The sequence below is a fragment of the Gorilla gorilla genome, chromosome 1 (genome assembly GCF_029281585.2).
Source record: "Gorilla gorilla gorilla isolate KB3781 chromosome 1, NHGRI_mGorGor1-v2.1_pri, whole genome shotgun sequence".
NCBI classification, from domain to species: domain Eukaryota; kingdom Metazoa; phylum Chordata; class Mammalia; order Primates; family Hominidae; genus Gorilla; species Gorilla gorilla.
In genome coordinates this window covers 227,258,493-227,281,567 of record NC_073224.2, presented here as the reverse complement: position 1 = coordinate 227,281,567, position 23,075 = coordinate 227,258,493, and the positions used below count along the sequence as shown (strand labels likewise).

Genomic DNA, 23,075 nt, shown 5'->3' with positions numbered 1-23,075 from the left:
CACACTCAGCACATATTTGGAGAAGACCCTATTCATTCTTCAATGGAGATGACATGCAAGGATTATTTAATAAAATTCATAAAAATATTTTTTCATCCCACCCCAGTTCAAACTGTCACCATGCAACCTGGTGTCAGTGGAAGGTAAGGCTCTTAAGGCAGAAATAATTAAATAAATCTTCATTGGAAGCTAAATGTGAGAATCAATGTGGAAGACACACACCAACAAAGTGGGTGTGTTCCAAAGTCTGTTACAAGTTGGAATGCTTTTGTGAGAAAAGTTAAAAGAAGGGAATGAGACTCCTATCAGTTTTTTTTTTTTAATTTTCTTTTGGTTTACTGACCTGGCAAGGCTCAAATAGAGTTCAGTTTTTGTTTTGTTTTTGTTTTTTCCACTGGAAGGTACAATACAGAGGTTACAATCATTGACTTTAGCTGACAACATAACAAGTTAAACATTTTCCTTGCAAGATAACCAGTGAAACTTCATGATCAGAATCAAATCAGTGTCCTTCTCACTGTCAGTGGGTGAAGCTTCATCAATACTTGCAGAGTTTGAGGCACTCATGAACTCAAGATCAGATTCTTTACTCAGTGACAGAATGTAAGCCAATCATAAGACCTTCCACAGGTGGTTAATTTGGACTCCTGAAAAATGTGACCTGTAAGTTTTCACTGGCAATATGCAGGTGCACATATGACAAATAATAACCAGGACCTTTATATCGCCCCCAGCTGGTGGGGAATGGGATCCTTTTGACCCTTTCTCTCCATAATACCAGGCTAGTCATCTTGTGTGGCAATAAAATATATGGTCTACTTCACAGAGAAAGAGATTCTTTTTTTAAAAAAAGGATTTTTATTATGAAATGAGCAAAGCAATGGGAATAGATGTGAGATTATTCAGGGAGGTAAAGGAAGACAAAGGTTTTGAAAGGAAAAATCAGGAGAATTACATACGCTGTTTTGGAAGACTCATTCTTGGTCACAAGTGTCAACACCAAGGGGGCCTCAGTGCAATGTTGGAAAGATTCCTCCTCCATGCCCTCAATAACCCCCAACATGTTTACCAAGTCTTGGTTCACTCCCTGGATCCCATTAAAACACACAGCTCAACCCTGACCAGCCTCCACCTTCACTTCCCTTTGTAATTTTGACATGACTTTTTTACAGGACCGTCAGGTTCCTATGCCTGCAGCACAGTAGCATACTAATATTCGGAGACAGCAGGGTTTGCAGCAGAGAGTTTAACGATCACAGGGTGGCAAAATGAAAAGCTGGGAGGAGACCCTCAAATTCATCTCCCCAAGAAGTACTGAGAGTTTTCAGAGGATCATGGATAGCAAGGGGCTGGAAAGTTGGTGCAGTTTGGTGGCAGTAAGAGGTATGAAGTCATCAGGATGTCAAAACTGCATTCCTTGGTGAGTTGGTGCCTTGCAGGGCCCTTCAGATCACCTGCCATCAGTAGCTTCACTGACATGCAGAACCTGAAAGAATATGTCAAATGAAAAAGTTAATGTTTTACAAGGCCTAAATTGTTGTCTGCAGGGCGGTTAAGGGGAACTATAATCTAAGGTCTACATGATTTTCGGACAGTAGGCTGCCAGCAACCATGAGGAAGCAGGTCAGAGAGCAAGCTGACCTCATGATGAATGCTGAATGCGCTGCAAGCTTGGTTTATGTTTGTTTCTCCCCCTCCCCTCTTCACTGATTAAATTTATAAAGTTTATAAGTATGGTTGCAATTTCTTCCAGAGTAGCCTTAACCTAAGCCCTGAGACCACTCAAGCCCTCAGTGGCACCTCTCTTCCACCAGCAGGAGTGAAAAAATTGCTACCTTAGGTGATATAAAACCCACAAGACCATTCAATACATGGAGATTTTTATTCTGATTTTGTAGGGATGACTCCTCTGTTTTTATAAAGCTATTTTAACTATAAAACATTTTTGTGATTTTGATGTGGCCAAAGATCTCCCAACAATACTACTTTCAGATTTTAGTTTTCTGTCTAATATCTGGGAAAGATTAGACCCTTCCCTGCCTCAAACTCAGGACTATGCAGGTCACATATTAGTGAAATTCCATCAGTGTTTGTGAAGTTCATGAATGAATGAATTTTTTTTCCGACAAAGTCTCCCTCTGTCACCCAGAGTGGAGTGCAATGGTGCAATCTTGGTTCACTGCAACCATTGCCTCTTGGGTTCAAGCGATTCTCCCACCTCAGCCTCCTGAGTAGCTGGATTACAGGCATGCGCCATCATCTGTGACTAATTTCTGTATTTTTGTAGAGACGGGGTTTCACCTTGTTGGCCTGGCTCATCTTGAATGTCTGAACTCAGGTGACCCACCCAACTTGTCCTCCCAAAGTGCTGGGATTACAGGAGTGAGCCACCTTGCCTGGTCTTGAATGAATGCATTCTTGATTCCCACCCTATCCCTAACACTGTCAATTTCTTGATTCATGAACTTAATACGGATATCTGATATGAATGGATATCTGATTCAATCCATTAATCTGGGGAGAGCCAAAAACCCAATCAAGATTAACTGGGTGGAGCTTCACAAATGCAATCAGATATCACTTGTTGATTGGAAGCTAGCAGTGGATACGTGGAGGGGTGTGGGTGGGAGTTGTGATTAGAAAGGTCAATAAAAGCTTCTAAAGACCCACAGAAGAGACCCAAAGTCTTCAAGCCTGGAGTTCCTGCTTGGTTCTTCCTGAGGTCTGAGCACCCTGCAAACTGAGTCCAGATCTGTAAGTCACTAATCTCTCTGTAAGGACACTCTCATCTGACCTAGAGTCAGCTGGTCTGGGATGGTGACAGTGCAGCCTAAGATGGCATAGAGTTATATCCTGTTTTGTTTTTTTTTCTCATATGAACAATTTGAAGCTTTGCATTTTTTCCTCTAAATGCAGTTTTGTCTTTATTTCAAAAAATTGGATTGTGCTTTGGTTTATGTCATTTCAAAATTCTTGAAGGGAGCAGTGACTCATGCCTTTAACCCCAACACTTTGGGAGACCAAGGCGGGAGGATCATTTCAGCCCAGGGGTTTGAGACCAACCTGGACAACACAGCAAAAACCCATCTCTATAAAATATTCTTTATTGAAGGGGGGATGGAGTCTCGCTCTGTTTCCAAGGCTGGAGTGCAGTGGCACGATCTCAAATCATTGCAACCTCTGCCTCCCAGGCTCAAGCAATTCTCATGCCTCAGCCTCCTGAGTATCTGGTATTACATCCAACTGCCAACTTGCCTGGCTAATTTTTGTATTTTTAGTAGAGGTGAGGTTTCACCATGCTGGCCAGGTTGGTCTCAAACTCCTGACCTCAAGTGATCCACCTGCCTTGGCCTCCCAAAGTGCTGGGATTACAGCCATGAGCCACTGGTGCTTGGCCTCTACAAAATATACATATTTTTTAATTAGCCGGGCATGGTAGCATGCATCTGTCTTCCCAACTGTATGGGTTGCTGACATGGGAGAAACAATTGAGCCCAGAAGATTGAGGCTGCAGTGAGCCATGCTCACACCAGTGCTGTACTCCAGCCTGGGCAACATTGTGAGACCCTATTAAAGAAAAAAAATCTTAACCAAAGAGGATCTTTGACCTTAATTTTAAACCAATCACATCCTCATTGTAACTCTTCCACCCAAACGGAGACATGGGTGTGGAGGTGCATGCCTGTAATCCCAGCTACATGGAAGGCTGAAGCATAAGTATCACCTGAACCTGGGAGGCAGAGGTTACAGTGAGCCGAGATGGCACCACTGCACTCCAGCCTGGGTGATGAAGTGAGACTCAGCTCCCCCGACACGAAAAAAATTAAATTATACCACCCAGGTGATCACTGGATTCGTGAAGATTTCTACTGTGTTTTCTTAGGGACTGTCATGTCTATCTTTGTAAAACTGTTTTAACTCTGAAATATTTTGATAAATTTGATGTGGCCAAGGATCTCTCAACAAAGATACTTTCAAGTTTTTTTCTTTCTGTCTAATGTCAGGAAGAGATTCAACTCTTCCCTTTCTCACACTCAGAACTACAAAGGACACATATTAGTAAAATTCCATGTTTGTGGAGTAAATCAGTGAATGAGTCCTGGACTTTCACCATATCCCTAAATATTTCACTTTCATGGATGAATATCTAATTTGATAGTTAATCTGGAAGAAAGACAAAATCCAATCATGATTAACTGGATGGAGCTTAAGAAGTCTAATCCAATGTAGTTCTCTCTCTCTCTTTTTTGAATCTAGCCAATTTCCCAGGCTGCATTTTAGTGGTATAATCTCAGCTAACTGCAACCTGTGCCTCCTGGGTTCAAGTGATCCTCCTGCCTCAGCCTCCCTAGTAGCTTGGACTATAGGTGCAGACCACTGCACCTGGCTAATTTTTGTAATTTTAGTAGAGGTAGTGTTTTACCATGTTGGCCAGGATGGTCTCAAACTCCTGAACTCAGATGATCCAATGCCTCTGCCTCCCAAAGTGCTGGGATTACAGGTGTGAGTCACTGCACACAGCCAAAGTGGTTCATTTTGAACATGTGTAAGAGGTGTGTATTGGAAACATCTGTGTCTTGCGAATGATGCATAACACTGTCACATAGCTTTCAAAGCTTCTCGCTGAAATTTTCAATAATGAGCCCGGGAAGAGGATTACGCCTGTAATCCCAGTACTTTGGGAGGCCAAGGCGGGTGGAATGTTTGAGTCTAGGAGTTCAAGACCAGCCTGGACAACATAGTGAAACCCACTGTCTTTACAAAAAGTCAAAAAATAAAAGATTAGCTGGGCATGAGATCCGAGCTTCAGAGATCCTCGGTAACGTTTCCCAGTGCTATGAGTTTATTGCAACAGTGGCTAATAATTCATGGACTAGGAGTGATCTTGCCCGCTCTTTAGAGGTTGGGACACACTCTTCTTGGTACCAGAAGGGTAGAACTATGCCTCTGTGGCCACTTATTGCAGAATGGAACTGGAGTAAACTGAGGGCTCTTTCACACGTGCTAGAGAAATGACTTTGGCCCTAGGAGAAGTGGGGGTTGCTGGGGAATGGCCCGAGAAACTTGCCTTTTCACTTGATTGTCCTCTAGAGTTTTTCCTCGGAGATTTGTCAGAATGAGCCTCCAGGCCCCACCCAGACTGCTGGAGCTGGCAGGGCAGAACCTGCTGAGGAACCAGTTCTTGACCATCTTCACCCTGGATGAGCTGCCCAGGGAGGTCTTCCCTCTGATGTTCATGGAGGCCTTCAGCATGAGACATTTTGAGGCCCTGAAGCTGATGGTGCAGGCCTGGCCCTTCCTCCGCCTCCCTCTGGGATCCCTGATGAAGACACCTCATCTGGAGACCTTGCAAGCTGTCCTGAGGGGACTTGATACACTGGTGGCCCAGAAGGTTCGCCCCAGGTGAGGTGACTCATGTGGCTTGCGGGGAAGGGTCCAGGCATCCAGGGAAGGGACAGCTGGCTCAGGAGGAGTGGTGGGGTTGGGGAGCTAGGGTGACTCAGAGGCTTCTGACGGTGCCCATGAGAGGCCTTGACCATTGCCCAGATCCTCTGGGAAAGGACTGCTCACCATACAGTGTCCACTGAGGAAACAGGAGCCTGCTTCCTCCCAGCAGAAAGTAAAGGTACTAGAAGTGGATACCAGGCAGAATCCAAGGGGGAACCCGATGGAGAAGAGACAGAAGGAGGAGCACTGAGGACAGGAGCAGCTGACTGATGTCCTGGATGTGGAGTGAAAGCTCAGGTCAGGGGTGGGTCCTTGCCTACATTCTGAGCTTTTCCCCTATGTTACTCACAGGAGATGGAAACTTCAAGTGCTGGATTTGCGGGATGTTGATGAGAATTTCTGGACCATATGGTCTGGAGCCAGGGTCCTCTCCTGCTCCCCAGAGGCCATGAGTAAGAGGCAGACAGTGGAGGACTGTCCAAGGATGGGAGAGCACCAGCCTTTGAAGGTGTTCATAGACCTCTGCCTAAAGGAAAGTACACTGGATGAATGCCTGAGCTACCTTTGTGGGTGGATCCACTACAGAAGAGGTCTAGTGCACCTGTGTTGTAATAAGGTGCAGAATTACTCAATGTCCACTTCAAGTTTCTGCAATTTATTGGAAAGGATATACCCAGACAGTATCCAGGAGTTGGAAGTCTGGAAAAAGTCCTCTCTGAATAAAACAGGAAAGTTTGCCCCTTACCTGAGCCAGATGAGCAATCTTCGTGAACTCTTTTTAGCCTTCGGTTATGAGCGTGAATTATACGTGAGCGTCCAGTGGCCATGCCTTCCTCACTTGGACTCTCCATTCCTCTGCCTGTACTACCCCCAGATGCTTTATATAAAAAAGATCAGTAATATCAAAGAGCACCTGGAGCACCTGCTCAGGTAAGAAATGATGGTGAGCTTTCTCTGCAGACCAGACCACAGACTTATGTTCTTTTTCACAGTAAATGTTAGTGGGCATCTACTGTGTGCCAGCCGCCGGTGATGTCACAGGGAATGGGATGCTAGAATGTCAACTCATTATGCTCTTCAGTGCTCTATATCCTGAAGTGGGTATCACAAGACCACTCACATAAGGGCAGAGGGATGACCTGGGGTAGATGCCACAGAGAGAGGTGTGTAGGGAGCCGGTTAGTTGAGGGTTCAGATCTAGTGAGGGTGCATTTGTGAACTCCTTGTGAGGAACAGTGTATAAAGTTAATATGATGAAAACATATTCTTCATACAGAGGATGGTATGAAAGAAGGGAAGGTGTGGCCGGGTGTGGTGTCTCATGCCTGTAATCCCAGCACTTCGGGAGGCCAAGGCAGGGAGATCATGAGGTCAGGAATTTGAGACCAGTCTGGCCAACACAGTGAATCCCCGTCTCTACTAAAAACACAAAAAAAATGTCACCGGGCATGCAGACAGGCACCTGTAATCCCAGCTGCTTGGGAGACTGAGGCAAGGGAAGTGGAGGCTGCAGTGAGCTGAGTTGGTGCCACTACACTCCAGCCTAGGCTACAATGTGAGACTGCCTCAAAAAAAAAAAAAAAAAAAAAAGAGAAAGTACATCAAACCTGTGCATTTCACAGTAGCAGCTCTGTCTTCAGCAGCTTAGTAAACTGCTCTAATTCCCTGTCTGTAAAACATTGTTTTGAACTCCAGGAAAGATAATTGATATCAGAAGTGCATGCTTCTGGGATGGAGGGTGAGGGAGTAGGTGTGAGAGTGGTACCAATCACACAGGCAAGGGTGAAAGGACTGAGCCTAAAATGGAGCTGCCCCTGAATGATCTGAGTCTTCATCAGGCAGCACCTTGCACGCAGACCATCATCTGATGATGGGAACAAACTTGTGCTTGGGTGAAACAGGCTTCCCCATTGCAGTTACTATAACACCTGTGTGGTAGTAAGGTGCAGAATTACTCAATGCCCACTTCAAGTTTACCATTGAGATGATTTCCCACCCCCCTCCTCTAACTGGCACCATTGCCCATAACTAACTTCTTGCTCTCCCCAGGTGCCTCAAGAACCCTTTGGGGGCCTTTATATTCAGTGATGCTTACCTAACTGATCGGGACATGGAGTGTCTGTCTCAGTACCCAAGCCTCAGTCAGCTAAAGGAGCTGCGTCTGATTCATATCCCAATGTGGACCACCAATCTTGAGCCCCTTGGCGTTCTGCTGGAGAAAGTTGCTGTTACTCTCAAGACCCTCGTCTTAGAGGACTGTCGGATCCAGGACCCCCAACTCAGGGTCCTCCTGCCTGCCCTGAGCCACTGTTCCCAGCTCACCACCTTCAACTTTCATGGAAATGAGACCTCCATGAATGCTCTGAAAGACCTGCTGTGTCACACAGGTGGGCTGAGCAAGTTAGGCCTGGAGTTGTATCCTGCCCCTCTGGAGAGTCTTGACTACAAGGGTCATGTCAACTGGGAGATCCTCATCCCAATTCGGGCTGAGCTGATGCGTACACTCAGGGAAGTCAGGCAGCCCAAGAGGATCTTCTTTGGTCCCACCCCCTGCCCTACCTGTGGCTCATGGCCATCTGAGAAAATGGACTTCCATCTTTGCTCCTAGGGAAGGCCTGGTTCATGGGATGGATAAGCTTTCTTCTGGACACTTGGGAACTAAAATATTGTACATGGGTGCATTTTTTAAATTTTTGTTTTATTTTTTATAGTTTTTATTTTATTTTATTTTATTTTAATTTTTTGAGACAGAGTCTCACTGTGCCCCTCAGGATGAAGTGCAGTGGCACAATCTCAGCTCACTGCCAAGCACCACCTCCTGGGTTCAAGTGATTCTCCTGCCTCAGCCTCCCAAGTAGCTGGTGTTATGGGTGTATGCCCCCACGCCCGGCTAATTTTTGTATTTTTAGTAGAGACAGGGCTTCACGATGTTGGCGAAGGCTGACCTCAAACTCCTGACCTCAAGTGATCTGACCACCTTGGCCTTCCACAGTGCCAGGTTTACAGGTGTGAGCAGCAGGGCCCGGTCAGCCGCTTCTTAAAGGAAGCACACAGCCACATATTTGAGGCACGTGCTCACTGTGAGTGGAAAAACAAAGGTGACTCAGCCAGGGGCAGGACTGGGTAAAAATGCTGACTTGGCATTGATGAAGCCTTCAGGGACCTGTGTCCTAGAGTCAGAAATAGAACCTGAAGTTCTAGAGTGATGCAGGAGTTACCCCTGCAAGGATGGTTATTTAAAAATGTCAAAAATAAATGGAACCTGAATGGAAACTTTCTGGTGTCTTCCATGATTGATCAACCTGTTTTAGACATTTATACATCAGAGGTCTCTAGAAATCTGCCTCCTGGGTTCAAGCAATTCTCCTGCCTCAGCCTCCTGAGTAGCTGGGACTACAGGGACCCGCCACCATGCCTGGCTACTTTTTGTATTTTTTGTAGAAAGGGGGGTTTCACCATGTTGACCAGGCTGGTCTTGAACTCCTGACCTCAGGCAAACCATCCACCTCAGCCTCCCAAAGTGCTCAGATTGTAGACATGAGCCACTGCACCTGGCCTGAAATTCTGATATAAGCATAAAATGTGTAATGTTCAAATCATGGTAACAGGGATAGCCACCATCTCAAGAATTTATCATTTCTTTGTGTTAGCAACATTCCAATTCCATTGTTTTAATTATGTAGAAATTTACTATGAACTATTGTCAACATGATTTGCCCTATTGTGCTACTGAACCCTGGATCTTATTCCTATCTGTGTTTTTATTCCCATTAACCATCCCCTTCTTATTATCCGTTTCCCAGTACCTTCCTAGCTTCTGATAACAGTCATTTTACTATTTTTAAGTTTCGTGTTTTTAATTCCCAAATATGAGTGAGAAGTTGCCATGTTTGTCTTTCTGTATCTGGCTTACTTCACTTAACGTAATGCCCTCCAGTTCCATCCATGTTGTTGCAGATGACAGGATTTCATTCATGTTATGGCTGAATGATATTCTATTGTGTGTATTTACCACATTTTCTTGATCCATTCATCTGTAGATGGACACTTTGTTTGATTCCATATTTTGGCTATTGTGGATAATGCTGCAATAAATAGGGGAGTGCAGGCTGGGTGCAGTGGTGTACGCCTGTAATCCCAGAATTTTGGGAGGCTGAGGCAGGTGGATTACTTGAGGTCATGAGTTCAAGACCAGCCTGACCAACATGGTAGTGTAGATATCTCCTGGATGTATTTATTTAATTTTGGATATATATCCAGCAGTGGGATTTATGGTTCGTATGATAATCCTATTCTTAGTTTTTAGAGGAAACTCCATACTTTTTCATAGTAGCTGTACTAATTTACATAACTACCAATGTTGTACCAGGGTTCTCATTTCTCATATTCTCCGTAGTATCCATTATTTTCTGTTGGATTTTTATTTTTATTTGTTCAGAGACAGAGTTTTGCAATGTTCCCCAGGTTGGTTTTGAACTTCTGGCCTCAAGTGATCCTCCCACCTCAGCCTCTCAAAGTGCTGGGATTACAGTTGTGAGTCACTGCACCGATCTACTGAGTAAATTAGAATCCTCGCAGGAGGCTGTGACTGTGGGTTACCTGGTTTATATCAGTTGACACAAATGTATTAGGACCTGGGAAAGCCTAAAAGTGAATGACTACAGCAGGGTGGAAAAAGCCTGAGGAAAGTATGAATATTGTGTAACATTCTATTACACAAACCTGGGTTTATACTTTTGTTGATAGATTTTATGCCAAAAATGTAGGAGAAAAATGCCAAGCAGGAAATGCTATCACTGAAAATGAACTCATAGAGATGGAAATTCTTTCAGAATTTATTTTTCCAGCTTTTTGGGGTTTTTTTGTTGTTGTTTTGTTTTTGTTTGTTTGTTTTGAGATGGAGTCTCGCTCTGTCACCAGGTTGGAGTGCAGTGGCGCGATCTTGGCTCACTGCAACCTCCTCCTCCTGGGTTCAAGCGATTCTCCTGCCTCAGCCTCTTGAGTAGCTAGGACTACAGGCGGACGCCACCATGCCCAGCTAATATTTTTATTTTTTAGTAGTGATGGGGTTTCACCATGTTGGCTAGGATGGTCTCAATCTTTTGACCTCGTGATCTGCCTGCCTTGGCCTCCCAAAGTGCTGGGATTACAGGCGTGAGCCACAACCGCGACCGGCCGCCTTCTTTTTTTTTGAGACGGAGTCTCACTCTGCTACCCCGGTTGGAGTGCAGTGGCGAGATCTCAGCTCACTCTAACCTCTGACTCTGTAGTTGAAATGATTCTCCTGTCTCAGCTTCCTAAGCAGCTGGGATTACAGGCCTGTGCCACCATGCCTGGCTAATTTTTATATTTTTTAGTAGAGATGGGGTTTCACTATGTTGGCCAACATGGTCTCCATCTTCTGACTTTGTGATCTGCCTGACTTGGCCTCCCAGAGTGCTGGATTACAGACGTGAGCCACCGCTCCCAGCCTATTTTTCCTGTTTTAAAAGTTGGTTAATTCTGTTGCATTTATTTTAGAGTTTATATCAGAACAATTTACAGTAAGATACACCCCTACTAGAGCTTGTCATATAGTCAAAGTAGTTAATATTTTTACAAATAGTAGATATGCCTTTGGAGTGATTGATAATTTTAAAATATTATGTAAACTATGAGAATTTCTCACTTCTAGTGGAAGCACATTAAATATAGACCACGAGTGAACAAGGTTTTGTCCTGAAAGGATTTTTTTTTTTTTTTTTTTGAGACAGAGCCTCACTCTTTCACCTAGGCTGGAGTGCAGTGGTGCAATCTCAGTTCACTGCAACCTCCACCTCCCAGGTTCAATCGATTCTCCTGACTCAGCCTCCTGAGTAGCTGGGGTTACAGGCACACACCACCATGCCTAGCTAATTTTTTTTTGTATGTTTAGTAGAGAAGGCTTTTCACTGTTTCACCGGTGAGCCACTGCAACTGGCCAACATCTCTTTATGATAAAACTCTCCACAAAACACCTGAGAATAATAAAGGGTATTTTTCACACACCCACAGCCAACATCATACTGAATGTGGAAATTGAAAGCCTTTTTTTCTGTGATCTGGAGCAAGACAGCAAAGTTCTTAATAAAATGTCAGCTAATAAATGCAACAGTGCATTAGAAAGTATTATATAGCCAGGCATTCTGAATCTCACCTGTAATCCCAGCACTTTGGGAGGCCAAGGTGGGTGGATCACCCGAAGTCGGGAGTTTGAGACCAGCCTGACCAAAATGGAGAAAACCCATCTCTACTAAAAATACAAAATTAGCTAGGTGTGGCGGTGGGTGCCTGTAATCCAAGCTACTCAGGAGGCTGAGGCAGGAGAATCCCTTGAACCCAGGAGGCAGATTTGCAGTCAGCCGAGATCACGCCATTGCACTCCAGCCTGGGCAGCAAGAGTGAAACTGGGTCTTAAAAAAAAAAAAAAAGGAAAAGAAAGTAATATATAATGGCCATTCCAGGAATGCCAGACAATCTCAGAAAAATCTATGCATAATTCACCACACTAACAAATTAAAGGAGGAAAAGCAAGGTTCCTAAAAAATGCAGAAAAGAATTGCAGAAAAATCAAAGTAAATGTATAATAACATATTTTGGAAAATGAAATGTTATATATTAAAAATTTGCATTAAACATCAAATGTAATGGATAAACATTAGCTCCCTTCCTACTGAGATATGAAACAAGGTAAGACCCTCAGCAGCTTAGGATTTAGAGGCATGTAGATACTTTGGTTAGTAGTAAAGATTCCAGATCCAGATTGATTAATTTAGGTTCAAATCAGGCTCGGTGGCCAATGGCTGTGTGATCTTACCCAACTTACTTAACCTCTGTGCCCCAGCTCACTCACCCATAAAAAGGAATAATCACAATATTGATTTCACAGAGTGCTATGAGTTAATCTATTTAATTACTTTAAGCTGGATTTGACATAGGGCAAGCAATACTTTTATTCTTATTACATTTGAAAGATATATTATTAAAAATTTGGTAAGAGACCAAGGTCTATAGTTAAGTTGATTATAAGCCTTCATTCACCCTGTTGTTCTGAAAATCTTAATTATAACAAGGCCGGACAAGATGGCTCATGCCCATAGTACCAGCACTTTGGGAGGGTGAGGTGGGTGGATCACCTGAGGTCAGGAGTTTGAGACCAGCCTGGCCAATATGGTGAAACCCCATCCTAATAAAAATAGAAAAAATAGCCAGGCATGGTGGCGGGTGCCTGTAATCCCAGGTAGAGTGGAGGCTGAGGCAAGAGAATCGCTCAAATCCAGGAGGTGGAGGTTGCAGTGAATCGCGATCATGTCATTACACTCCAGCAGCCTGGCAACAGAGTGAGACTCCATCTCCAAAAAAAAAGAAAAGAAAGAAAATTAACTATAGCAGCATGTTCATTCACTCTCCAGTGTCCAGGACTGGACAATTAATTGTCAGGCCATCTTCTGTAGCACCATACACTATAGCATACATGTGGATTAAAATAAATACACATATGAAATGCCAGTATATATTCTATATACTTTCCATATACTTATATCCTATAAGGTCACATCCAAATTCAAGGTTAAGTCAAAGAGTAGAGTGGCTATCTATGGAAAGGGGAGTGGAAATGAATCATGGTAATAAAAGGAAATAGATATAGATATAGATATGAATAGATGGACATACACACATCTAGCTGTAAGAAAGAGGAATGTCATGGACCAATCATAACAGTGAGCCAGGTAAAAAGGTTACAATTCTTGTGATTGTCTGTCTGTTTTCAGGATGGGTTGTAGCTTACCATTTTAGAAAGGCTGATGCCACAGTCATAGCAAATAAATGATTATAAAATGTGTTTCCTTTCTGGGGCATCTCTGGAGAAATCTCCAATGGTAGGAAACCTCAGTTTACTAGGCAGGTGATCACACAGGTAAAATTTTACAGATTCAATGGCACTACCACTAACTTCATTATCCTTGGTATTCTGCAAAGGTATTCAAGAACAAATGGTATCTTGAAACTAAAATTAGCTAAACTAACAAAGAAAACTGGATTATTATTATTAATATTCTTTTGAGACTGAGCCTCTGTTGCTCAGGCTGGAGTACAGTGGTGCTATGTCAGCTCACTGCAAAATCCACCTCCCAGGTTCAAGAGACCCTCCTGCCTCAGCCTCCTGAGTAGCTGGAATTATGGGCGCACCCCATCACACCCAGCTAATTTTTGTATTTTTAGCAGAAACAGGATTTCACCATGTTGGCCAGGTTGGTCTTGAACCCCTGACCTCGTGATCTGCCTGCCTCAGCCTCCTAAAGGGCTGGGATTATAGATGTGAGCCACCACACCCAGCTGAATCTTTTTTCTTTTCTCAAAAGATAGTGTCATAGTATTGGCTTCTATGCACTTAGGAGAGTGAGCCCATCATTCAGTAACAATGTGACTCAATACTGCAAGACCTTGATGCAGTATTTGAAAGACTATTTCCAGTAGGTGACGGAGGCTTTCAGTGATGCTTAGACCTTCATGCCCTAGCGTTTGGAGTTTGCATCTTTAGAAATGACACCAAGGAAAATCTGCCCATTAGCAGCACTGGATGGGACTGTACCAGGTGACTTAAAATTAAGGATATCCAAGGAAAAGCGTTCCCTAGAAGCAGACATCATCACCTGGTAGACAGCTTTTCCAAGACAATGGAACAAGACTTTATTTGATCTTCTTCCATTGACTGAGACTAGGTTTTGTTTTGTATTAACACAAAATTATCAAACCTATATTCTATGTTGTTAGGTAGTTCCACCACTCAAACCAAACACTTTCTAAGATCTTCTGTTCAAAATGTAGCCACTGTCACTAACCAAAGCAATTGCTGGCTATGGAGTCGTTTAGATGAAAGGGAAGGATCACAGCTAATATTACAACCTGATTTCATACACAGTTGGGTAGCAATTGAGGATGCTAAATTCATGATAAGATTGGTAATTTTGGCATGATTTTATTACAGGACCATCAGGTTCCTATGCCTGCTGCACAGTAGCTGACCAATATTCTGAGACAGCAGGGTTTGCAGCAGAGTTTAATGATCACAGGGTGGCTGAATGATGAGCTAGGAGGAGATCCTCAAATTCATCTCCCCAAGGAGTACTGAGGGTTTCCAGTGGATCCCAGATAGCAAGCGGCTGGAAAGTTGGTGTAGCGGTAAGAGGTATGAAGTCATCAGGATGTTGAAACTGCATTCTTTGGTGAGTTGGTGCCTTGCAGGGCCCTTCAGATCACCTGGCATCAGTAGTTTCACTGACATGCAGAACCTGAAAGAATATGTCAAATGAAAAAGTTAATGCTTCACAATGCTTAAATTGTTGTCTGTAGGGCAGTTAAAGGGAACTGTAATTTAAGGTCTACATGATTTTGGGACAGTAGGCTGCCAGCAACCATGAGGAAGCAGTTCAAGCTGACCTCATGATGAATGCTGAATGTGTTGCAAGCTTGGTTTATTTTTGTTTCTCCCCCTCCTTCTTCACTGATTAAATTCACAAAGTTTATATGTATGGTTTCAATTTCTTCCAGAGAAGCCTTAACCTAAACCCTGAGACCACTGACACCCTCAGTAGCACCTCTCTTCCACCAGCATGAGCATATTTCCTGCTACCTTAGGTGATGTAAAACCCACAAGACCATTCCATACATGGAGATTTTTATTCGTATTTTGTAGGGATGACTTCTCTGTTTTTATAAAGCTATTTTAACTATAAAGCATTTTTATAATTTTGATGTGGCCAAAGATCTCCCAACAACACTATTCTCAGGTTTTATTTTTCTGTCTAATGTCCAGAACAGATCAAGCCCTTCCCTGCCTCACACTCAGGACTATGAAGGTGACATATCAGTAAAATTCCATCAGTGCTTATGGAGTTCATGAATGAAGGCACTCTATTTTTTTTTTTTTGACAGAGTCTCCCTCTGTCACCCAGTCTGGAGGGCAGTGTGCCATCTCAGCTCACTGCAACCTCAGCCTCCTGGGTTCAAGCAATTCTCCCACCTCAGCCTCCCAAGAATCTGGATTACAGGCAGCCGCCATCATGCCCCGCTAATTTTGTATTTTTGTAGAGACAGGGTTTCACCATATTGGCCAAGCTTGTCTTGAACTCCTGATCTCAGGTGATCTGCCTGCCTTGGCCTCCCAAAGTGCTTGGATTACCAGCATAAGCCAACTCAGCTGGCCTTAAATGAATGAATTCTTGACTTCCACTCTATCCCTAATGCTGTCAATTTCTCCATTCATGAAATGAATATGGATATGTGATATGAATGGATATCTGGTTAAATCCATTCATCTGCGGAAAGCCAAAAACCCAATCAGGATTAGCTGGATGGAGCTTCAGAAATGCAATCAGATATTGCTTTTTGATTGGAGCCTAGCAGTGTATACGTGGAAGGGCGTGGGTAGGAGTTGTGATTAGAAAGGTCAATAAAAACTTCTAAAGACCCGCAGGAGAGACCCAAAGTCTTCAAGCCTGGAGTTCCTGCTTGGTTCTTCCTGAGGTCTGAGCACCCTGCAAACTGAGTCCAGATCTGGTAAGTCACTAATTTCTGTAAGGAAACTCCCATCTGACCTACAGTCAGCCGATCTAGAATGGTGACAGTGCCGCCTACGACAGCGCAGAGCTATATCCTGTCTTTTTTTCTTTTTTTCATAAGAACAGTTTCAAGCTTTGATCTTTTTTTTCTAAATGCAGTTTTGTCCTTATTTCAAAAATGTTGATTGTGCTTTTCTTTACATCATTTCAGAATTCTTGTTGGGAGCCATTTTGTGAAGAGGTGAAGACTGAGCTGTTTTGGCCGCATTTCTGGCCTCGAGCTGCAGTCAGCTTCTCCACGTAGAACCCGGCAGTAGGAGACTTAGAATCGAATCTCTTCTCTCTCCCGCCTCCTGTTTTTGGCTTTTTGAGAAACCTTATCATCCAACACAATGGCCAGCAACGTTACCAACAAGATGGATCCTCACTCCATGAACTCCCGTGTGTTCATTGGGAATCTCAACACTCTTGTTGTCAAGAAATCGGATGTGGAGGCGATCTTTTCCAAGTATGGCAAAATTGCAGGCTGCTCTGTTCATAAGGGCTTTGCCTTCGTTCAATATGATAAGGAGAAAAATGCCCGGGCTGCTGTAGCAGGAGAGGATGGCAGAATGATTGCTAGCCAGGTTGTGGATATTAACCTGGCTGCAGAGCCAAAGGTGAATCGAGGAAGCGCAGGTGTGAAACGATCAGCAGCGGAGATGTACGGCTCCTCTTTTGACTTGGACTATGGCTTTCAACGGCATTATTATGATGGGATGTACAGTTTCCCAGCACGTGTACCTCCTCCTCCTCCCATTGCTCTGGCTGTAGTGCCCTCGAAACGTCAGCGTGTATCAGGAAACACCTCACGAAGGGGCAAAAGTGGCTTCAATTCTAAGAGTGGAAAGCGGGGATCTTCCAAGTCTGAAAAGTTGAAAGGAGATGACCTTCAGGCCATTAAGCAGGAGTTGACCCAGATAAAACAGAAAGTGGATTCTCTCCTGGAAAACCTGGAAAAAATTGAAAAGGAACAGAGCAAACAAGAGGTAGAGGTGAAAAATGCTAAGTCAGAAGAGGAGCAGAGCAGTAGCTCCATGAAGAAAGATGAGACTCATGTGAAGATGGAGTCTGAGGGGGGTGCAGAAGACTCTGTTGAGGAGGGGGACCTACTGTATGATGATGATAATGAAGATCAGGGGGACAACCAGCTGGAGTTGAACAAGGATGATGAAAAAGGGGCTGAGGAAGGAGAGGATAACAGAGACAGGGCGAATGGCCAGGATGACTCTTAAGCACATAGTGGGGTTGAGAAATCTTATCCCATTGTTTCTTTACCTAGGCGCTTGTCTAACAACAAATTTTTCACCAGATCCTCTCCCTTAGTATCTTCAGCACTTGCTTACTGTTCTCCCCATCCTTGTCCTTCCCACATTCATTAATTCATATTGCCCTGCGCCTAGTCCCATTTTCACTTCCCTTGACACCCCTAGTAGTTTTCCTAAGTCTTACCCTGTAATTTTTGCTTTTAATTTTGACACTTCTTTATGACTTAACAGTAAAAAGGATGTATGGTTTTTATCAACTGTCTCCAAAATAATTTCTTTTTATGCAGGGAATACAGTTCTTTTCTTTCATACATAAGTTCAGTAGTTGCTTCCCTAACTGCAAAGGCAATCTCATTGAGTTGAGCAGCTCCTGAAAGCAGCTTGGAGTTAGAAGTATGTGTGTTACACCCCATGTCAGTGTGCTGTGTGGGGCAGTTCAACAAAAATCTAACAATGTATTTTTGTGAATGAGAGTTGGCATGTCAAATGCATCCTCAGAAAAATAATTAGTGTTATACTCTTAAAATGTGTTTTCTAAAGTTGATACTGTGGGTTATTTTTGTGAACAGCTCCATGTTTGGGACCTTTTCTCCTCAAAATAAACAAGTCCTTATTAAACCAGGAATTTAAAGAAAAAAATTCTTGGTGGGAGCAGTGACTCATGCCTGTAATTCCAACACTTTGGGAGGCCAAGGCAGGAGGATCATTTGAGCCCAGGGGTTCGAGACCAACCTGGGCAACATGGCAAAACCCTATCTTTACAAAACATTTGTTTTGAGGGGTGGGGTGGAGTTTCACTCTGTTACCCAGGCTGGAATGAAGTGGCACAATCTCAGCTCACTCCAACATCCACCTCCCAGGCTCAAGCAATTCTTATGCCTCAGCCTCCTGAGTAGCTGGGATTATAGCCACCCGCCACCATGCACAGTTCATTTTTATATTTTTGGTAGAGATGGCAGTTCACCATGTTGGCCAGGCTGGTCTCGAACTCCTAACCTCAAGTGATCCACCTGCCTTGGCCTCCCAAAGGGCTGGGATTACACCAGTGAGCCACCAATGCCCTGCCTCTTTTTTAAAAAATTAGATGGGCATGGTTGAAGAGAAGCAGCCCCTCCACACCTGTGGGTATATTGCATCAGGTGGGATGAGAGACTGAGAAAAGAAATAAGACACAAAGTATGGAGAAAGAACAGTGGGCCCAGGGGACCGGTGCTCAGCATAAAACATGTGAGAAAAGGAATGTGTGTCACAAATAAGTTCAAGGGAAGGTACTCTGCCTGGATGTGCATGTAGGCCAGATGTACGCTTCTCTCCACCCAAGCATCTCAGTGGAGTAGAGAATAACAGAGCAGCATTGCTGCCAACATGTCTCACCTCACACCACAGGGCAGTTTTCCTCCTATCTCAGAATAGAACAAATCTGCAATCGGGTTTTATCCTGAGACATTCCGTTCCCAGGGGGAGGCAGGAGACAGAGGCCTTCCTCTTATCTCAATTGCAAGAGGCCTTACTCTTTTACTAATCCTCCTCAGCACAGACCCTTCACGGGTGTCGGGCTGGGGGATGGTCAGGTCTTTTCCATCCCAAGAGGCCATATCTCAGGCTATCACATGGGGAGAAACCTTGGACAATATCTGGCTTTCCAGGACAGAAGTCCCTGTGGCTTTCCACAGTGCATTGTGCCCCTGGTTTATGGAGAATGGAGAATGGCAATGATTTTACCAAGCATATTGCCTGTATACATACTGTTAACAAGGCACATCCTGCACTGCCCTAGATCCCTTAAACCTTGACTCCATACAACACGTGTTTTTGTGAGCTCAAGGTTGGGGCAAAGTTACAGATTAGCAGCATCTCAGGGCAAAGCAATTCTTCAGGATACAGGTCAAAATGGAGTTTCTTATGTCTTCCTTTTCTACATAGACACAGTAACAGTCTGATCTATCTTTCTTTTCCCTACACATGGTGGCATGCATCTGTAGTCCCAGCTATTTGGGTGGCTGAGGTGGGAGGATCCCTTGAACCCAGAAGATTGATGCTGCAGTGAGCCATGTTCACACCACTGCTGTACTCCAGCCTGGGCAGCAGAGTCAGACTCTGTCGAAAAAAAAAAAAATCTTAACCAAGCAGTTAAAAAAAATCCAATTAATTGTAATCAGTAGGCAGATCCCAAATTCCTCAAAAAGGGAGAGAAAGAGTTTAGAAGGCTCTACATGCTAGCATCCCATTCAGACTGTTTAATCCTACCATTGTGGTTTTGTAAGAAAAACAGTCTTAAAGATTTCCAATAATTCCCACAATGGCCATAAATTAACCTGGGTGTCATTTTCCCATCAGCTTAAAAAGGCACGTGAGAGGACAGGCACGGTGGCTCACACCTGTAATCCCAGCACTTTGGGAAGCCGAGGCAGGTGGAACACCTGAGAGCAGGAGTTCGAGACCAGCCTGGCCAACATGGAGAAACTCCATTTCTACTAAAAATACAAAAAATAGCTGGGCGTGGTGGTAGGCACCTGTAATCTCAGGTACTTGGGAGGCTGAGGCAGGAGAAACAGTTGAACCCAAGAGGTGGAGGTTGCATTGAGCCAAGATAGCACCTTTGCACTCCAGCCTGGCCACAGAGCAAGACTCCATCTCCAAAAAATACTGCTACTAATAATTATAACAGCATGTCCATTCACTCTCCAAAGTGTCCAGGACTGGACAATTAATTGTGAGGCCCTCTTCTCTAGCACCCTATGCTATAGCATATATGTGGATTAAAATAAATACACATAAAAATGCAAGTATATATTCTATATACTTTCCATATACTTATATTATATAAGGTCACATGCAAATTCAAGGCTAGGTCAAAGACTAGAGTGGCTATATATGGAAAGGGGAGTGGAAGTGAATAATGGTAATAAAGGGAAACAGATAGATCTAGATATAGATATGAATAGGTAGACATACACATATATAGCTGCAAGAAAGGGGGTTGTCATGGACCAATGATGACAGTGAGCCGTGTAAAAAGGCTAGAATTCTTGTGATTGTGTTTCCATTTTCAGGATGAGTTGCAGCTTACCTTTTTAGAAAGGCTGATGATGCAGTCATAGCAAATAAGTGATTATAAAATGTGTTTCCTTTCTGGGACAATTCTGGAGAAATCTCTAATGGTATGAGAATTCAGTTTACTGGGCAGGTTATCACACAGATAAAATTTTTCAGATCCAATGACACTAGCATTAACTTCATTATCCTTGGTATTCTATAAAGGTTGAGTGAACAAATGGTATCTTGAAACTAAAATTAGCTAAACTGACAAAGAAAACTGGATTATTATTATTTATTTTTGAGACAGAGTCTCTGTTGCCCAGGCTGGAGTACAGTGGTGCTACATTGGCTCACTGCAACCTCTGCCTCCCAGGTTCAAGGGGTTCTCCTGCCTCAGCCACCTAAGTAGCTGGGATTACAGGCACACACCACCACACCCAGATAATTTTTGAATTTTTGGCAGAAGCGGGGTTTCACCATGTTGGCCAGGTTGGTCTCGAACCCCTGACGTCGGGATCTGCCTGCCTTGGTCTCCTAAAGTGCTGGGATTATAGGCGTGAGCCACCACACCTGGCTGAATCTTTTTTTCTTTTCTCAAAGATGGTGTCATAGTATTGGGTTCTATGCACTTAAGAGAGTGATCCCATCATTCAGTAACAATATGAATCAATACTGCAAGACCTTGATGCAGAATTTCAAAGACTATTTCCAGTAGGTGAAGGAGGCTTTCAGTGATGCTTAGATCTTCCTGCCCTAGCATTTGGAGATTGCATCCTTTAGAAATGACACCAAGGGAAATCTGTGCATGAGCAGCAATGGATGGGACCGTACCAGATGACTGAAATTTAAAGATATCCGAGGAAAAGCCTTCCCTAGAAGCAGACATCATCACATGGTAGACAGCTTTTCCAAGACAATGGAGCAAGACTCCATTTGATCTTCTTCCATTGACTGAGACTTGGTTTTGTTTTGTATTAACACAAAATTCTCAAACCTGTATTTTATATTGTTAGGTACTTTCACCACTCAAAGCAAACACTTTCTAAGGTCTCCTCTTCAAAATGTAGCCACTCTCACTAACCAAAGCAATTGCTGGCTATGGAGTCATTTACATGAAAGGGAAGGATCACAAATAATAGTAGAACCTGTTCTCATACACAGTTGGGTAGCAATTGAGGATGCTAACTTCATGATAAGGTTTGTTATCCTTCCTTTGGAAGGTTGGTTAATATTGATAATTAAATGACTTGGTACTGAGAAGAAGCTATAGGTGCAAATGGGTGGCCTATGACTATTATTGATTTCATTACTGCTAATTTATCTCTATGCCTAGAAAACATTAGTGTAACTGGGTCTAACCTAGATAGTGTTCCAGACTCCCACTAGAATCAAACTCTTTGGTTTGACACGCATTATGTAGATGGGAATGCTATAGATATCGACATAGATATAGAGTCAGAACATGACCATGTTACCCTCTGCCATATAATCAGAGAACTTACTGAAACTAGGCATTGGTTCATTGGAAACTCTAGAGGCAAATAGAATGCATCTATAGCTCTACTGTATGAAATAATAGTTTTATTTACTGGATGCATCAATACTCAGGACATATTTAGAGAGGAAACTATTCTTTCTTCAATGGAGATGGCATGCAAGGATTACTTTATAAAACACACAGAAATATTTTTTCTTCCCACCCCAATTCCCATGGTAATTCCATTACCGTGCAAGCTGTTGTCAATAGACGTTAAGGCAGTTGAGGCAGAAATAATTAAATAAAGCTTCATTGGAAGCTGAATGTCAGGATCGACCTGGAAGACACACACTGACAAAATGAGTGTTTTCCAAAGTCTGTTACAAGTTGGAATGCTTTTATAAGAAAGGTTGAAAGAAGGGAATGGGACTCCTCCTATCAGTTGTTTTTTTCTTTAATTTTCTTTTGTTTTATCCTGGCAAGGCTCTAATAGAGTTGAGCTTTTTTGTTTTTGTTTTTTCCATTGGAAGGGACAATACAGAGGTTACAATCATTGACTTTAGATGACAACATGACAGGCAAAAATATTTTCCTTGCAAGACAACCAGCAAAACTTCACGATCAGAATCAAATCAGTGTCCTTCTCACTGTCACTGGGTGAAGCCTTCATCAGTACTTGAAGAGTCTCAGGCACTCATGAAGTCAAGATCAGATTCTTTACTCAGGGACAGGATGTAAGCCAATCATAAGACCTTCCACAGATGATTAATTTGGAAGTCTACCTAATGTGACCTGCAGGTTTTCACTGGCAATATGCAGGTGCAGATATGACAAAGAATAATCCTGACCTTCATATCACCCCTAGCTGATGAAGATTGGGATTCTTTTGTCCCTTTCTCTCCATAAAACTAGGTTACTCATCTTGTGTGGCAACAAAATATATGGTCTACTTAACAGAGAAAGAGACTCCACAGAAAAAAAAAAAAGGATTTTTATTATGAAATGAGCAAAGCCATGGGAGTAGATGTGAGATTATTCGGGGAGGTAAAGGAAGACAAAGGTTTTGAAAGGAAAAATGAGGAGAATTACATAAATTATTTTGAAAGACACATTCTTGGTCACAAGTATGAAAACCAAGGGAGCCTCAGTGCAATGTTGGAAAGATTCCTCCTCCACCCTCTCAATAACCCCCAACACATTTACCAAGTCTTCGTTCACTCCCAG

General features: G+C 43.2%; 2 protein-coding genes across 2 annotated transcripts; both read left to right on the top strand.

Annotated features, from left to right (window-relative positions):
* Positions 1–5,116: 5,116 nt before the first annotated feature.
* LOC115932946 (PRAME family member 10) lies at positions 5,117–8,056 on the top strand. Its single transcript, XM_031006615.3, has 3 exons — positions 5,117–5,403; positions 5,800–6,378; positions 7,498–8,056. The coding sequence occupies exons 1-3, from the start codon at positions 5,117–5,119 to the stop codon at positions 8,054–8,056; spliced, it is 1,425 nt and encodes a 474-aa protein (XP_030862475.3).
* Positions 8,057–16,405: 8,349 nt separating this feature from the next.
* On the top strand, positions 16,406–17,302 carry LOC101148340 (heterogeneous nuclear ribonucleoprotein C-like 1). The gene has a single exon (XM_019020322.4). The coding sequence runs from the start codon at positions 16,421–16,423 to the stop codon at positions 17,300–17,302; it is 882 nt and encodes a 293-aa protein (XP_018875867.4). The 5' UTR covers positions 16,406–16,420.
* Positions 17,303–23,075: the final 5,773 nt, after the last annotated feature.

Coding starts and splice junctions, on each gene's coding strand:
- LOC115932946 (XM_031006615.3), top strand. CDS start 5,117: ATGAGCCTCCAGGCCCCACCCAGACTGCTGGAGCTGGCAGGGCAGAAC. Junction 5,404..5,799: donor GCCCAGAAGGTTCGCCCCAG/GTGAGGTGACTC, acceptor TGTTACTCACAG/GAGATGGAAACTTCAAGTGC. Junction 6,379..7,497: donor CACCTGGAGCACCTGCTCAG/GTAAGAAATGAT, acceptor TGCTCTCCCCAG/GTGCCTCAAGAACCCTTTGG.
- LOC101148340 (XM_019020322.4), top strand. CDS start 16,421: ATGGCCAGCAACGTTACCAACAAGATGGATCCTCACTCCATGAACTCC.